We start from the raw sequence: 18,022 nt of genomic DNA on the forward strand, positions 1-18,022 counted from the left end.
AGGGGCCAGGTGCCCCCATCCTGGGGAGGGATGCCTGCTGTACACGCCTCATTTGCTGATCACTGATAAGATAGGCTGATGAGAGGGCTGTGTCCTGCACAGCTCATTCTTGGGTCAGCACTTCCTGCACCTTGGCACTTAGGTTCACCTTCAGAAAACAGCAATGTTCCCTTCAGAGTGGTGCCAGCTGGGCTTTGAAGAGGTTTGCTGAACATATACTGCCTTATTTTTACAGCTGGGAGGAGAAGTGGGCTGCTGAGTATCTGACACAAGGATGGGGTTGTGCTGGAGACCAACATGTTGCCCTGGCACTACTCCAGTTGAGTTTTGCCAGTTGCTGTGATGCAGGACAAGAGTGCCCCAGCCCGTGGTGGTGAGAGGCTGGTGGGGCAGGCAGTGCCTGCAGTGTCTTCTCTGGTAGCCAACAGCCTTGGTAAGGTGGCAGGAGAGGGAGGGAATGGGGTACTAAACCAGATGGCTGTCCTATAAACTCCACACAGTGAAACACTTAGCTTCTAAATACCTTTTGAAATGTGTAAGCAAATAAACAGCCATTAAGAACCTGTGCTGATGGCTGATTTCAGTGCTGAAATTACAAATTACTGTTTCGCTCAAATGAATATGCACTAGCAAGAAATACTTATCCAGAGGGATTATGTCAATTCTTTGTTATCGCTTATTGCCCAAGCTGAGGTCGTCTAGATAGAAATTCTTCAGGAATCAGATTCAAGGAGCACTTCAGAGCTCTGACTCACAGCAGCTAGCAAACTGCTGCCAACCCATAAAGACTTTCTGCCTCCAGGTGTGGTCCTGTCCTGTCTGCCAGCCAGGCTCCAAAGCTGTTAGAAACTACTGTCCTCATCTCAGATGCTTATCTTGGCCTTCGTGTATAGGGCCAAGCAGTGTATGAGGCTAAGCAGTCCGTGGCTTCTGCTAAAGTGAGTGATGAAGGATGTGGTCTCTGCCAGTCCTCTCTTGTGGACTCTGACCTGCTTCTTTGAAAGTGCAGTAAAAGCTTTTGTGGCATCTAGCAAAGGTATTTAAAGCAACTCTTACCAGGCTTCAAAGTGTGTAGAGGAATTTGTAGTCATGCATGCTATCAATCCTCTACTATCTGTTCCTCCTGAAAATAATAATAACTTCCTGCACTTGTGCTTGATTTATAAAACTGCTCTGTAAACTGATTATATTTGTGGGATTGGACTCTCCTTTTCTGGGAGGAGAGCACAGATTAATCCAGAGGCAGCTGGAATAGGAAATGCCCAAACTCTGTACAGAAGTGTGCTTCATGAAGGCAACTTCTTTTCCACAGGGTTGTAGGAATGAACTATAGGCCAGTAAATGTTTCACTTGTGTTTTAAGGGCATTGTTTCAAAGATGTTTTGAGGAATCATAGCTGAGTGATGGGGCTACCTGTGCCTGATACTCTGGCTGACGTATTAGAAACAAAGCAAAAAAACCTTGAACTAACCAAGGACACAGATTTTTTGAGAATATGATCCCGTGTCTAGGGTCAACATCATTGATAAGATGTTGTTTGTAACTGGTGTTATTTGCACTGGGATGCCCTCGCCTGCTTTGCTGCAGCTGGTGAGGTTTCAGCAGCATGAACTTGTCTTCAGCTGCTCTGTCATGCTGCTGAAGACAACTTCACCTCTTGCCAGCATGAATACCCCATCTGTCAGGAAGCTAATCTCTCCTAGCAGAGCTGATTTGCATTGCTGGATTTGCAGTCACCTTTGGTCTGTGCAGGGGGTGACAGCAGATCTCACAGCTTCACTTGCTGGCCAAGGCAGGGGGACTTTCTGGCCAGGTGGGGTTGTGGCAGACAGAGTTTAGAGGTGTTAAAATTGCTCTGGAACCTCACCCTGAAACTGTGGTTTTGAGTGTGCTTTCAGTCAACTCTGCTGGTGGAACAAGTGACCTTGACTCCTCCTATGGAATTATTTTTGGCTGGATTAGGTCTCCAGTCTGGTTTGCAGCATGAGCCTGCAGGCAGGTCTGCCAGCATGACGGAGTAGCTTGAGTAGAGATGAGCACCAGCACCTGGAAGAATGGCAGATCAAGTTAAAGTTGTGCTACTGCTGCACGTAGAGATCTGTAAAGTGTGCATGCAGTGGGGCAGGAAAACGTGCAAGCAGAACTCAAAGGTGGACTGGGGCACACAGGAAGGAGTGTCACCCTGGTGTCCCCAGCTGCCTCTGCTGTGGTGCTGCTGGCAGCCTTGTGCCCTGTCCGCCTGATGCAGCTGGGGCTGCTTTCAGCTCTCTGTTGCCCAGGGAGTTTTGAATTGCAGAAATATTTTTAAGGTAATCTTGTCTTTAGTGCTGTAATTTCACAAATCCATGTCAGTAAAGGCGTGGCAGTGTTTGCCAGGCAAGGCTACAGTGCTAAGAAAATTTGAAGAAACTGAGTTCTAGACTACCCAACCAAGAAAGAAAAATAAATGCTTTTTTTACACAAAGTGAAATTCAAGATGTTTTTTCAACCTCTTTTTTTTGTAGCTGATAAAATTACTCATGACTTGCGGGGTGTCAAAACTGGGGATGAGGTGTAACTTGTGGTATGTGCTGCTTATTTCTGTGATTTTTATTTTTTTCAAGACTAACTGATTTACCCAAGCTACAACTGACTGGATGGTCTCTGTTCAGTGGTAAACAGTTTTAAAATTTCATATCTTTTCAATACAGTGTAGCAGAATAAATATCAGCATGAGTAGGTTGTGGTGTAACTGAAAAGGAACAAGAAGGAGGGTAGAGCAGGGATTATGTTTAGAGAAATCTGGGGCAAAGATTTAACCAAGGAAAAATGTCAGCTGTTTTAAAATGAGGCACACAGTAAACATGATTTCACTACATCTGAGCTAAGAAGTTGTTTTGAATACTGCTTTTCAGGCCACAGCAGAGCACAGCTTTCTTCACTGTGATTTAGTGGATGCTGGGAGAAGAACCAGCCTTGGCTTGGCATTTGAAGCTGCATGGCAGCTGATTTTTGAAGGTGGATAGATAACTGACCTTCAAGGACTGGATGTGACTGCCTGCTATTTTATATCACCTCTGACTATGGCAGTGATGTTTAACAAATGGCTTAGAGGAGTCCAGAAAATATACAACTTCTTATCACTTGTAAAACGAGCCCCTTGTGCACCAACGTATATCTACACACAGAAAATGAGAAGTAAGGCCACATGGTTTTGCTGAAGATTACACAGATATGAGCTGTCCTAGAACAAAATGAATCAACTTTCTTAGTGCTGTGGTTAGTAACAGGCAAAACAAGGGCTGGTGTTTCCTATAACACTGAACCATGGCAATAACACTTAGTATTTCCTCTTTTTTTGGGGAGGAAGGGGGGTGAGGGAAGAGGGGTAGGGGGGAGGTTTGTTTTGTTATGTTGCTGCCAAACTTAAACAAAATTAAGTAGCTTCATAAGTGTTTGCAGAAGTTTCTGATAAAAACAGGCGGATTTCTGTAATCTGTATTCTTTTTCCTGAAACTGTGTCAGGAAGCTGCTGACTGGTAGGCTGCTTCTGTCCAGGCTGCAAATGCTGCCCATTGGCAGGCCTGGACTCCCCAAAAGGACAAAGAAACAAGCAGTTAAGAATTTTGGGTTCCTATAGAAGTAGTAGAAGTTGACTCTAGTAGCTTCTCAGGCACATTTCAGATGCAAATTTACATGTGATCAAGTTTTTTAATATAATTTCCTCAAGTTATAAAGTATAGACTTTCTTGAAAGTTGACCATTTGTATGAAAACTGTTACAAATTAGGTAGAAGGTATTTCACATGTGCTCACACTTCACAGCCTTTAGTGTGGAAGCCAGGAAGAGGAGGAACACTTGTCATGAACAAGGCTTCTTGTGACAGTGGGCTATACAGAGGTAGTTACTATACAGAATAGGAATGGTAGAAACTTACCTGGGTAAGGTACTGCTGATGAAGCATATTTCTACACTGCTCCACTCTCTCTAGCAGAAGTAAATGCCTCATTTTAAGGAAGCTGTCCATAGACTGTAAGCTGGAAACCAGGGCAAAACTTGGCAGAAGAACTGCTAGAAGCTGAGCAACAGTCTTGATTTTGTGAAGATGTGCTTCAAGAAAGGAAACAAACTGCAGCTATACAAAAGATTACATAATTCTGTGCCCAGCCCTTATGCGTGGCACAAGGGCCCAGATTTCTTTTTTGGAAAGAGACTTCAAAAATTGCAAACACATAACTTAGTTTGGTCTTAAGTTTGTGTTGCTCGTACTGCTGTTACCATAACAGTGATTGAATGCTAGTTATGCTTCCTTTGTTTTGGAGGTCTTAATATTGCTGTTTCAAGCAAAATACTTGGGTTTTGGGTGTTTACATAATGCTTCTGATATGCTCCTGATATTTTTATATAATTGATATTTAGCATTGTCACTGTGATACTTTCATTAGAGGAAATGCACTCAAAATAACGAGGAGGCTGTCTTGAGGTCAGTACTTGCTCCATTAACCCCAAAAATACTTTGAGTTATAAGGCAGACATAAGCAAATAATGTGAAAAATTAAGTTATTCAAGATGCTATGAACAAAGTTTCAGTTTAGAGGAAATTTAGTAGAACGAACACTCACAAGTTTTTTAGTATATGGTTTAGGTAAAAATTTATCCTTTGGGTGCAGCTCTCAAAGACTTGTCCTGGAAATGGAAGTAGTTGGTTTATTGATAAGTTAGGAGGAACATCTATCTCACTCTGTATCTGATTTTGCAGTGATATATGCAATGATAGATGTGTCATTGTCACTCAGAACAGCTTCGAGTTTCAGTAAATATGTACTGGATGTACTGACTTAAAAGGTCAAGATTTGTCTGTTCTTTTCAAACCTTTCTCAAAGGTCTGTTATTCAAGGCTCAAACACTTTGTGATTTTGTTCTCACCTATGGTTCTAGCTCCTGATGAGGAAGGAAAAAATAATTCATATTACTGGGTATGTATGCAAGTGAGAAATAAGGGTCAGAGTCATCCAGAAGCTCTGTGGCCAAGTGCCCTACAAGCAATGCCTGCCTGTGCACTGTGCACCTGAAGTGACCTACCAGGGACTACTGGGAGGAGGTTACCCTGGAGCCAGCAGTATCAGCTCCAATACTTTTGCAAACACTTGCTTATTACACAGTGAAAGCAGCCAGGCAGGCCTCAAGTGATAACTGAGGTCACTGCTGGCCTGGCACTGCCCCTGAGCTGAGCACCTGCACAGGCACACTGCATTTGCCTTCTTCCTGCAAGAATTTGTCATCTCACCATGAAGCAGGAACAAAGAAGGTACATCTCCATCCTCTGTGCCTTTCTGCCTCTGTGTGGACCAGCACAGTCAACAAAGCCAAGAGGTTTTGGAGTGAGATTCTAACTTGTGAGCCTGATGTTGTGCCTCCACCATTTATTTTGTGGCTCCTGCTTGTGCTGGGCCATATCAGCTGTAGAAACAGTACTGAATGCACAGCAGTTTTGGGACTTGTTCAACAAGCCGCTCAGCTGCCTTCCCAGGGGAGCCAGGAGTGCTGGGGAGAGGACAGGAATTGCCATGGCTCTGTTCTTCTCTGCCTCTGAGTGCCCAAGGGTCCTGCTCATCACCTAAATGTACCATATCTATATATAAGTATTATGCAACATACAACATTTCTTTATCTTCTTGTGAATTTGAAGTAATTTTTGTGTTTAAACCATTCAGTCTCATTGTCTGGGTCTGTAGCTGCAAGCCGAATTTTCAGTCTACTGTCCCGAATACAAAAGGTTTTTTTCTCCCCATTAAGATTAAACAAAAAAAAAAAAAATCCATTGTGCCTTTAAGCCAAAGAATTTTGAATTACAGACTTTGAAGATATTGTGACTGTAAGAATTACTTAGGAATTAAAACCCAGGCAGGCAGAGGTAGATGTGCTCTTGCAGTTTAACCTGATGGTATATTCACATGCTCATATTTGTATCTTGAAGGAAAAATGTGCTGCAACGTTTCAGGTGTTTTCTGGAGCTCCTTTCAGAATGTGGAAAAAGTGAACAGATGGTTTATTCAGACCTTGGTAGAAGGACCCTGCAAAAGACCGGCTGTGAAAGAACCAGAAGATGATGAATTCTCAACAGAAGGATAAAGACCAGATGTCAAGGCTGAGGGTTTCTACGTGGCAGTCTTTTTCATGGTGATTTCCAATTTCTCAGTGATTAAGTGGTGCTCTTGCTCTATGGCTTTTCCTAGGCAGGTGTTTCAGTCCTCTGGAGTCTCACAGCTCAGATCAAGACTTCTAAAGCTCTACAGTATGAGTTACTTAGTGACCCAGACACAGCTTTCTCTGCAGATTTTCTTTTATTTCAGAATTCCTGCCTGTCATCCTTATTTTCTGTTCTTTAAGCTACACAGAAATTACCACATTTCTTTCAGTTGGTTACTGTACTGAGAATTTCGTGATAGGAAGCTTTTTGGTTTCAGCTGTCCAATGATCTGAATATTGAATCCATTAGGTAACTCTTTCCTCCCAAACTTCTTTCAGGAGGTAGAAGTTGTTCACCCCTTCCCCTCTCTTTCACTTCCCCGGTCCCTGCTCTTGTCTTCCTCTTTTCTCTCTTCTGCATTCAAGTGTAGCCTTCCCTAAACAGCCCCTGGGTAGAAGAGGTTTGCTACAAGTGTATTTATGAATCACTGTTCTCAAGTAGCAGTCACTGGCCTCAAGTTGTAATTGCAGATCAGGTTTTTTTTGCATTTTCAAGACTGAAACAGAAATTGAACAAGGTCTTGACTTAGCCAGAAAACGTGCAGTATTTGCAGGGCGTTATCTTAATTAGCTATTGTTTAAATGCCTATAAGTCTTTTGAATTTCTACCAAGTAGTAGCAATAGATGCAGAAAACATTTGTGTTATGCTCTTCATTTCCAGTAGTTTGCCTTTGGTGAAGCATCAGTAGCCCTTGTCAAACATGCCTACCTTCCTCAGGTAGGGTCCTTCTTTGCCACAGTAAGCCTTGTGCTTTATTCTGGCCCTGTGTGTTGGCTGAGGTGTCTAACAACACAGTTAGGGTGATCTTACTGTTGCTAGGTCAGAGGTTTTGCTGTGCAAATAGCTAAGAGGAGTGGCACTGAGGTGTAGGTAGCCATGTGTGTGAACACACGTTGGGCAGACAAGCCTGAATTTGGATTTCCCACTGCCACTGTAGTGAGTTCTGTCTGGGCCCTGCCCTTCCTACTGATGGTCTCCAGCCCCACTTTCCTGTTCTTCCACTCCTCTTCTGCAGTGGCTTTCTGCCCTGCCACCAATGTTGATGGGTGCGGTTGTGGCCTCAGGCAGTGGTGTGATGTGATTACACACAATGAAAGCTGCCTTTGGGGTTCTGCAGAGGGCTGCATGCACAGTCACCTTTCCTGTTAACTTGTTGAGCTCTTGATTCCAACTGCTGGCATAGGGATGAATGCCTTTTGCATTAGTTGTTTTTGTTTTTTTGGCATCATCATCACAGTATTTTAGTGATCACAAGTTACCTGTCCTGTAGGTCTGTGTATACATCTGACTTATTGATATACATGCAATTCTCTTCAGAGAAAAATTAAATATAAACTGCCTAATACTAGAAATAAATTTGATGGCATTTTTAGGCAAAAGACTTGCATTTGCCTTCTGTCTGAATCTAATTACAGGGTTCATACCCAGGCACATTATAGACACTAGCATTTTTCTGTCTTTCATAGTTGCATAGTGCATTTTACCAGCCTGGCAAGATTAAACTGTCTTTCTCGTTATTTTGTTTACAGTCTGCTTGTGTTAAGTTGAATTGAGGTCACAGTAGGTAAAATGCAAGGAAATTGAATCTGTATGGTATAATTTTGGCTATTTTATTTAGGATTTTTATGTATATTACTAATAAAAAGCAAACAGGTTAAAGTAATTCCAGTAAAATGCAAGGAAATTGAATCTGTATGGTAAAATTTTGGCTATTTTATTTAGGATTTTTATGTATATTACTAATAAAAAGCAAACAGGTTAAAGTAATTCCAGTGAAATGAGCAAAGCAAATGGTGTGTCAAAATACATAGAATTCAAGTTACAAGTTCCTTATTTAAGAAAACAGCAAATGGATAAAGGTGGTAAAATAACCCTTGACCCTTATTTGTTTTCTTATGAACTTATCTCTGGAGAAGGAAAGCTTCTGAAAGCTGCCTTGAAGTTTGGCCGTGCTAATGTATTTGGACTAAGCATGTGGAGATAGTATGGCCTGTGAGTGAGAGAAGTAGCTTGTAATTGGTGTTCACTGCCTCCTCAGCATCCGTCAGTGTGAGTGCTTCCTTAGACTTGTGCCTTTTTTGGGAACCTAGACTGAGGGTTTATTAGTAAATAGTGGGTATGAGTAAAGAGTGTTAAAAAAAAAAATGAGTGAAGAGTGCCAAGGTCAATTGTCTAAGTTGACCTAAATGTTTGAGGTCACAGAAAGGAGCTAGAGTTTTAATGGTGTTTTGTGAGCGCCTCAGTCTTGGGAAAACCTGTTGTGCCTCGAACTGACCGGCTAGTGAAGTATGCAAAGATAAACAGTTACAATTTTATTAAGCAGTTACACCAAGTGTGCTGTAGACTGTGAGGCATGCAGTTAAATGTTGGTGGAAGTGGTTGAGCAACAAGCTGATACATTGCATTCCACGTTTGTAATCGTAGATGGCAACACTTGCAACCAAATTAAAATGATTAGGTTTTCATCTGCTTCCTTCAATTCCATCACTTTATCTCCTTGTTCTTCCAAACATACTGAACAATTATGATAAAGTTAAGATAAAATGAAACGTTTTATTTCTGCACAGGGTTAAATTACTGTACTAAGAAAAAGATGTCCATGCTCTAGTATCATCATACAGTAAGGTAATGTCAGAACTAATTAGTGTAGTTCTTTTAATATTTAGCTCTACTGAAGTCTCATGTGATGATACTGTAGAAAGCTGGAGGTTTAAAAGCAGAGTACAGGATGTGTATACCCATAAGCAGAAAATTGAATGTTAAACTTTTTGGCAGCATATGTAGTCACTTGCTCAATGCCAAAGCCTACTTGTGTCTGTGGTTAAATGAGACTTTTTCTAAACTTTGTGGGGATTGAAGTATCTTGAGACATGTCTGAGGAGCCCTACAGACTTTTGTCCGTGTCTGACTGAAATGAAGTGGTTTGGACACTTGGGTTCAGGAGCATGGAATGTGGTTGCTGTTGCATCACTGTCCCCTTGTATGACAGTCCCAAGGTCCATGTATTGCAATAGCATTCAGTATCTGTAAATGGATATGGCTGGCCTTGTGGTAGCAGATACACATGACTGAAATAACACCTTTATCAAGGAAATGGGAGAAAGAGGAGGACTTGGGAAAGTAAATGCACAGGAATAAGGCTCTCTGGGAAAGCTCAGGGGAAAGACTGGTTTAGCAAACATTTTTAATTTTATATCAGGATGTCTTTTACTGGATATCTATGTTCAACACTCCCATGCTAATGGTGTGTGTTTGCTTTCCCTGTTTGTGCAGTGTCTGGCAGTTAGACATAGTCCAGAACAGTGGCCCTGGAGATCCTGTGTGACACATAATTTGTGAGAGTGGATAATATCTATCTGCTGGCCAGAAGATGCGTTTATATTTTTGTTTGAGAATACAAGCCTGCGTGCTTTGACAATGAAATAACTAGATTAGGAGAGATACAGCCATTTTTAAGGGAGAGAGTAGTTGAATGTTGGAATCATTTGACAAGTTACATGTTGAAAACCCCCACTCTTTATTTAAGTGTATTAGTCTACTCTCTCATGTGAATCTGCCCTCCAAGTTCACAGCTGTCATAGGTTTTTTAGTGCTTGCAATGTCTGCCTTTGTCTAGAGACCTTCTTTTGAGCAAATTTCAGGGAATGGACTGAACGCCCCTAACTGGAGACGCAGAAAAATGTTCAGGCCATCTGGTCTCATTGCTATGAGACACATGCTAGTTGCTTGCAATTGTACTTTTTGACAGAAGAAGTCTATAGAAAGCTGTTTTCATCAGAGCCTTAAATTATTCATTCAAAGATAAACAACTTCCAGCATAAAAATAGCCCTGTAGGTACAAAATACCTTAATAATGGAATACTCGTAATAGGTGCTTGGTGCTGTAAAGCCATTTTTTCTTAGTAGCCCATTGAATTATCTCTGTCCACATTGTTATAGTTGACACACTTTCTTCTGCATATTTAATAAATCATCACATTGGATACCTGCAAGTTGATATGGGACTGGAGGCTCGGGGGGAAACTCCATCTGCTTGTAGCTTTGAGAATAGTTTTTCTGATATCTGTACAGGAATCTTTCCCCTGTATTTTGCAGCTTCCTGGCAGTGATCTGAGCTCCTGTCCTGTTGCAATGAGGACAGCTTGGGTAGCAGTGAGCCTGCCTCAGAGCATTGCCAGCTCAACCTGCTCCATGTATGGGGCTTGGTTGGTGCAGCATGTGAACTGCCAAACTAGGAGCAACCATGGAGTTGAGCTGCCCAAGGCAGGTACTCATGGAGTGCTAAGTACCTGAGAGTATGAATTTTACTAGGAATAAAAAGAAGGCACAAAAGATGAATTTATTGGCCTCTTTCACACTAGGACAAGATATATTCTCTCATTACATAAGGTTTTAAGTCACTGTGACCATCTAAAATGCAACTGGCTTCTTCTTGAAGCTACAGCACTGAATTGTGATGACAGATGCCTAAGGTCCTCTCACTACAGGGAGACATAAATGGGATGCTGCCTAGAGCCTGTTGTACTGGGCTCAGCTATTAGTAGGACTGGCTGTGGCTAGCAAACAGTCAGTCAGAAGTTTTTGTGCAAGAAAGGCTCCCTGGCTTTTGTTTTTGTTATAGAGTGGCTCTGTTGAGTACTTTTGACTGCATAATACTGGATAGGGGGTATGAGCTTGGGAGGAGGAGGCAGGAAGATGTAAGGGGGGCATATACAGAATTTGCAGAACTTCTTGCCAGTGGACTGAAATGCTGCCTTGCCTCACTTACTGTGTGGCTGCAGACAGCTGAGACTGTGAAATGTGCTTTAGCTAATGTTTAATTCAAACACTCTCGTGAAAAACTTTTATCCCAGCATTTTATAATATGTACTCCTGTATCTTTTCTTTCCCCTCCTCACCCCAACCCTGACTTTACAAATTCTATTCTATCACCGTAAGAGGATTTTGTTCTCTCCGTAGTCTGTTATGTCTTGTTCATTGAGCTTCCCAGTTGTGGTGCCAAAAGAGCCCTCCTCCTTATTGCTCACGTCTTGCTTTCCATGGGAAAAAGTCTCTGGTGGCAGGAAATTGAGGGGGATTGGCCCTGGGAAATAAAAGCCTCTGTTCCTTTCTTTGCCTTCAGTGTAAGAAGTCCTTTGATATGTCTGTGGCAAATGCCTTATTAAAGGGTCTGCCTGCTAGGAGCAGCCACGTGCTGCTCTTGAACTGTTGCAGATAGTCATATGTGTGAGAGAAAATGAATGACCAGGAAGCTTTAAGTGCTGTTGTAAGTTTTGCAGGGTTTTTTTTCCAGCTTCAGTTTTTCTAAGATAACAAAACCTGTTTGGTAAATGGTTATACCTGAATTACTTAAGGATTATGCTTCAAAAACTGTTCCATAAATTTGTATTTAGAAATAGTAACAAATATTACTTTTCCTTGCATGCTTCTTTGTTTCATATTATTTTAAGTTTAGCACCCTTTAAAAGTACAGTCCATCGACTAATTTGCAAACTCTGTTGCATGTTAGATCTGTGAAACATCTCTTAGTTAATGCAATTTCAAACCTAAACTACTGCGACCAGCAGGTCAGTGGAGGTGATTATAGCTGTTCCACTCCAGCCACATAACAGCCCATCTGGAGTTCTGTGTCCAGCTCTAGGGCCCCAAGCATAGGAAGGATGTTGATCTGTAAAACGGGTCCAGAACAGGAGGCCACAAAAATGATCAGAAGGCTGAAACATCTGTCCTGTGAGGAAAGACTGAGAAAATTGGGGTTGTTCTGCCTGGAGAAGAGAAGGTTCTGCGAGATCTTATTATGGCCTACAAGGGAGATGGAGAGGCACTTTTTGTAAGGGTATGTAGTGATAGGACAAGCGGGAATGGCTTCAGACTGAAAGAGGATTGATTTAGATTAGACATTAGGAAGAAATTCTCTAAGGGTGGTGAGGCACTGAAACAGTGATTAGATTTCCAGTAAACTCAGTATCAATGTAAATTATCTCTGTGGTCTTGGGACCTCCAAAATCCTTGTCATGGATATAATATGAGGATGAACTCTGAACTGGATGATGTTTAGAGAGACAGTACTTGTTTTTAAAATTCCTCTGTAAAGTGACCGCATCTCTGTGAACCTGAAGTTTTGATTCTCTTTCTTTTGGATTCTTTTAGTAAGGTCATGGCTCCAGTGGCCCTTGTGCACCTGGGCTGATTGCTAGTTTCAGTAATAATATTGCATCTTCAGACGTCGTGGCTCTATTTCTGAAAATATGCTCAAATCCAGAAATTTGAAATGTTTTCATGTTGTCTACTAATGCTGAGTCTGACGTAGTAGATCCTGCAGGCACCATGTTGACTGTAGGGCATGGAGTGCCTTGGGTTGAGTTCTCAGCTCTGTGGTCAGCAACTGGCATAGCTCCAAGAATTTGCCAACAACTGGAGGGGCTATCTTGGATCAGGATACATCAGAAAGTTTTTGCAATTCACAAGCAAACCTCAAACATCAATTAGTCCTAGATACTGCCTACACAGGGCGATTTTAGGATGAGGAGGGTGCATGTAAGTATGATGTGTCAGCTGACGGAAGATGACTAAGTCTTCGATTTAGCAAAACTCCTTGGTAAGCACTTACTTTTGTGCTAAATATGTAGAATATACATACGTAGGAAGCTGTCAGTAGAATGTTCCTTTATTTCTGTTGAACCAATTGTGGGAAGAATTGGAAAGTTGGTGTGCTGTACTGAGTACTAGAATAAATCTCCCATGTGTGGCAATTTACTAAGTTTTAGTACTGCTCGCTGTTCCATGTGTTTCATACACACTCTTCCTTTGGTGTTTTTTTCATGAAGAAGTGTCTATGAGTGAACTTGGTGACTTAGCACATGTTTTATGTCTACTGACTCTTGGCTAACTCAGTGTCAACATCTAAAATGAATTGAAATAGCTTTAAGGCTAGCATTTTTATTAGATCTTGTTGGTTGTTGAGATGCGCTCCTAACATTCCCTCTTCAAGGGAATTCCTCTGAATTTGAAGTTAAGTCACATAATTAATGAATTTAATCATAAGATGTTGTTTACATTACTTTTTCCCTCTTTATAACTTTCATGGAAAGTGTGCCTTGTTCTATGGCATTTGGATCTTCTCAGCTGGAAGGTTTTGTGTCAGGATCCTGCTTGGTAGAGATCCTCAGGTGAAGCCCAGCCCTGATTACTCTGCCACATAACACCCTTTATTGCAGCACTCTCTTCCATTGTGAGCTGAGCATTATCAAAGTGTTACTGATATGGCAGAAATATGTTTATTCTTGCATCAATCTTCCTAGTTTTCTAACTAATACTTGCTCTGTTAAGCAGAAAGGCTGAGCTTTCTGTCTCCAAACCAAACGTGTTTGTCTGTTGAACTTGGTGTGGCTGGCTTGATGGATGCTCTCAGGATGTTTGAAGGAAGAGGTACACAGGACTCTAGTCAAAAGCTGAAGCCCTTGCCAGAATATATTATTATAGACTAGACTTTAAGAACCCAAGTCATCAAAGTAATTGCCTCTGCAGCTCAGTCCTGAGGCTACCTGCAGGTCATTTGTGTTTCTAAAGTTGTGTCTGCAACCACTCTTGATGTGATAGCACAGTTGCTTTGAAGCCAGTATATGCTGGAGGGTAAGTATGTAATCAGACTTATTGGAAGCTGATGTTGTAAGAGACTCCTCCCAGGATTAGCACTGTAGGTGTTGGCATTCCCTGTGCTCTGTATTTTCAGTGCTCAGATATCCAGCCCAGAAAATTTAGCTGTTTTGTCCCTAACAGAAAAGTCTGATTTCCAGCTTGTGGGCTGCTGATACCCTCTCCAGAAGGGAGCTGGGTTTTCCACTTCCCAGAGTGTACAAGTTACTTCTTTTTGAATCTTGCTCTTACCTCTCATTGTTGCAGTGTTTGCTAAGCAGGGCAACTATTACAATTCCACAATATCTGTTGGTGCCTTCATCTACTCTCTGAATCAATCTTTGCAAATAATTTTAATGAGGGATTTGAGTTTGGCCAGGGCTGCTTGATCTAGGACACCTTTGTAGGGTATAGGAGGCACCCAAGATGTGCAGATCCAGGACTAAATTGCAAAACATTAGTGTTATTCAGGTTAATTCCTAGACTGATACTTATCACATGGGTCATGTGGTTTACTTCACCTATATTCAGACAAGCTTCCTTTTTTCTGATTTGCTTATGGCTGTGTTGTCTTTGGAGGGCAGGAGTAAACAACTGTTTAACAAGCTACGAGAAACGGGGCATGGGAATTGTCATGGGGGATGAGGGCTTGACCTGGCTGTCCCACCCTAGCTGACAGGACCACAGCCAAGTAGGACAATCAGCTGGGCTCTTCTGACAGCACTTGTCTCCACTTGTGAGCACTCATATCTGGGAGAGCTTTTGAAAAGGGGCTCTTGATCTCAGTGTTGCAAACCATAAAATGATATATGATGTTTTGGTGTGGTGGCTCATCAGTATTTTTCCCTTGCTCTGGGAAGTCAGGAGCCCTCTGCAGCAGAGGAGCTCTCCATGGAGTCAGAGCAGCCTGTCTGGTTGTGCTGATGGTGGTGAGGGCAAGAGCAGTATTAGAGCAGCCTCCATGGCCAGTTTACCAGGCACAGTGCTGCATCCCATGTTTGCCTCCAAACTAATGTTTTGGTTCATGGCAAGTGATATCCTGATTACAGTATCTGAGAGCTCATTTTAGAGTGAGTCATGCTTATTGGAGCTACCAGACTTAAAAGAAACTCTGAGCAAGACATGTATTTGTTTGATTGGTGTATGAAACATCTGGGTAATTAGGAAGAGCAATCTTAAAAGCAAAAGAAGATGAGAGATATCAACTCCCATATGGTCATTAAAACTTAAACTACAAAGGTTGAAGCAGCTATACAAGACCTTAACAAATGTATGGTAGCATCAGTCCAAAATGTGGATGTGTAGTGTAATTTCTTTTGTGTCCTCAGTAAATGCATGTGAGATAATTTCTCTGGCTCCTTTTTTTTTTTTTTTTTTTTTTTGGTACAGATTTCAAGATATGCAAGTACTTGCAAAACCCTGCGGAGTCCTGCTGTTTTTAAGTGCCTTTTACTTGTGTTGCCTGTATCCATTACCTGAAACTGTTTACCCCTACTTGAAGCAATCTTCAGGGAAAAGCGGAAGACTTGCTCGTGGCATGCACGAGTCTGTGTGGGAATAGAACTAGCAAAGCACATCACAGTGCATTTCAGGAGGAGCAGGGGCTGTGGTTTTTTTACCGAGGATGTGTCATGATGTTCTCAGCTAACTGCCTTGTGAGATGCCACAGAAAGCAGCTAGTCCAGCCCTGCGTTTCCGTCCCCTCCCTTGTGCCTGCACCACGGGGCCTGCAAGTATGCAGTGGCTCAGATCAGGGAGCCAATCTTCCCAGAAACAGGTCACTTTAGCAAGAGCTGCCCCTCCTTCTGGTTCACTGGGTTGCCAGCTATGGTGTGAGAGGTGATGTGAGCATGACTGAAAACATGCGGGATGTAGGACCACATTTTTCACAGAATGATTGAGATTAGAAGATATCTTCAAGATGATCTAGTAGTCCAGCACTCAGCTTAGTACAAATAGGGTGTCATTTTGGTAACTGGTATATGAAGGCTGTTAACAAAAGTCTCACTGCTGCGGCTGAAATTCATCTGGAAGTCAGCACAACAGTACGCTCCTTCAGACTCACTGCTAGAAACATTTGGAAAAATTGGAGAGCTGCTCACAGAGGCCCCCTCTGTACTCTACAAATAGAGAAAGACCAATCACTGGGTAGTAGACATAAATAATTGGAGTTATTTGCAGCTGGAGATGTGCACAGACACCTATCCTTAATAGGCTGGGAGAGTGTTTTTATGGGAGGTGATGAGGTTGCAGCAGTAAGTAGGAGAAACCACAGATGGCTCATTTGATTACAACCGTCGTCACCTCCCTCACTGGGAGGCAGCTCAGCGTGTTGCAGTCTCACGGGTTCCTGAAGTGGCAGCCAATTCCCATGCTGTCCTTGAGATACCTTTGCAGTGTGTTGTCTTTGTCTCTAGTGTTGAGGATCTGCTTAGCATGGGGCTGCTCTACCTGCTTCTTACCTTGAACTTCCTCATGAGAGTCCTCAAACTCTTCTGAGGATGTATAAGCTGAAACTCTGCTGGCTCCCAGCCTCAGCCCCCGTGTTTGAGTGCTCCATCAGCCCCACCACGAGGGCTCAATCCTGCCCCCAAACCAGGCAATGGCCTCAGAGCAATACACGCTTGAAGAAGTGAAACTTGAGGAATTCTCTGTAGAAAGAACAGAATACTCTTGGTGACCTAGACATCTTTGTGCACCATACTATAAAAGGCCTCTTTTAAAGAGAAGTGGTAAATATTTTTATTTCCCTTCTTCAGCAATTCACCCAGGTTCTAAGTAAAATTGCTCTAAAAATCACCCAGACTCGTGTGTAACTTGATATGGGTTTCTGTTTGCAGCTATTGTGGATGATGAAAGGCTTTCTGCAGAGGAAATGGATGAGAGGAGGCGTCAGAATATTGCTTATGAGTATCTGTGCCACTTAGAAGAAGCAAAAAGGTGAGTAAATGAAAGCACACTTATTTCTGGCCTTTAAATGTGGACATTCAGGCCTGTTGTATTCTTGAGCATCATAATTTTTGATTCAACATCTGAATTACTTGGATTAACTGAATGTTGGAGTATCACAGCACTCAGTATGAGAAACTAATGCCCAGTATGAAAAGTCTGATTCAAAGAAAGATTCAGAAATAATCAAGACAACATCCTGAAACTGATTGTGGTGTCCATTTTCACTGAAAGTTGGGGCTGGATACTAAAATACAAGGCTGTAGTTTTGTGAGAAACTGAGTCAGGCTTATGTGACCAACTGGGGAGAGTATTTTTGTCCTGGCTCTGTGGCTGTGCTCCCTCCTTGGTGCTACTTCTTATGGAGTGATCAGGTCACTAAGATGGCAGAAAATCACCCGGGCTCTTACAGGTTTAATGATTGAATCATCTTTGTGTTACAGTGGCAAGTCCAGGCAATGCAATAAGAGAAGATGGACTCTGCTCTTGCTTCAGTTCCTACTGGTCAGCAGTACTCATCTCTTAAAGCAACAGAAACAGTGATGAAACACTGATTTGAAAGTGCACAGAATTTTGATCACCTTTGTGCAAATGTACTGTCCTATGTTCATTTCATTCTCAAAACAAATATTCAACAACATTTTCATAATTAGAGAGCAGGGAAACAGGGTACAATATCCTTGTGCTTTTGAAGTAGCTTCAAGTGCTGCAATTATTATATATGTAAAAGCCTATTTTATATTCTGTCTGATCAGACTTTTTCAAAGATGCCTCTTATACTCACGTTATTGTTATTGCACCACTGGTAGCATCTTGCTTCTGCTCTGTGTTTGTTGATGATGATGTTTTTACTTATAAACTATGAATTTCTATTGAATTTCTATTGAGAAAAGAAAACTTGAACTGTGATTAGTAGTGCAAGCTGTGAAACCTTAGTGTGAAGATGAAGCTTAGCATCTTTGTAATGGTTTAAACAAGTGTATTTCAGTCAGTAATCTACTGTTAAATTGTGCTCTGGGCCTTGAATCCACAGTGTTTCCCTCTCAATAGCTGCCAGTGGTTTGGTCCTAGGAGTATTGTTATAAAAATCAGCCATTCTTACTTCCTCTTCACTACGTTGTTCCATTTGGTGTAGCAAGCATTGCCTCCTTTGCCTCTTCTTCCTCTTTCTCCTGCAGTGGTTCCCTGTTCAGATATTTAAGATGGCA

At 42.0% G+C, this 18,022-nt stretch overlaps 1 protein-coding gene across 2 annotated transcripts in view; it reads left to right on the plus strand.

Moving 5' to 3' along the window:
• Positions 1-18,022, plus strand: part of IQGAP2 (IQ motif containing GTPase activating protein 2) — a 124,023-nt gene that overhangs the window by 5,056 nt on the left and 100,945 nt on the right. For both annotated transcript variants that reach the window (XM_030969296.1, XM_030969297.1), the window contains exon 2: positions 16,706-16,805. In XM_030969296.1, coding sequence (XP_030825156.1) covers positions 16,706-16,805 — 100 coding nt within the window. The remainder of the gene's footprint in view (positions 1-16,705; positions 16,806-18,022) is intronic.

The sequence above is a fragment of the Camarhynchus parvulus genome, chromosome Z, assembly GCF_901933205.1.
Source record: "Camarhynchus parvulus chromosome Z, STF_HiC, whole genome shotgun sequence".
NCBI classification, from domain to species: Eukaryota; Metazoa; Chordata; class Aves; order Passeriformes; family Thraupidae; genus Camarhynchus; species Camarhynchus parvulus.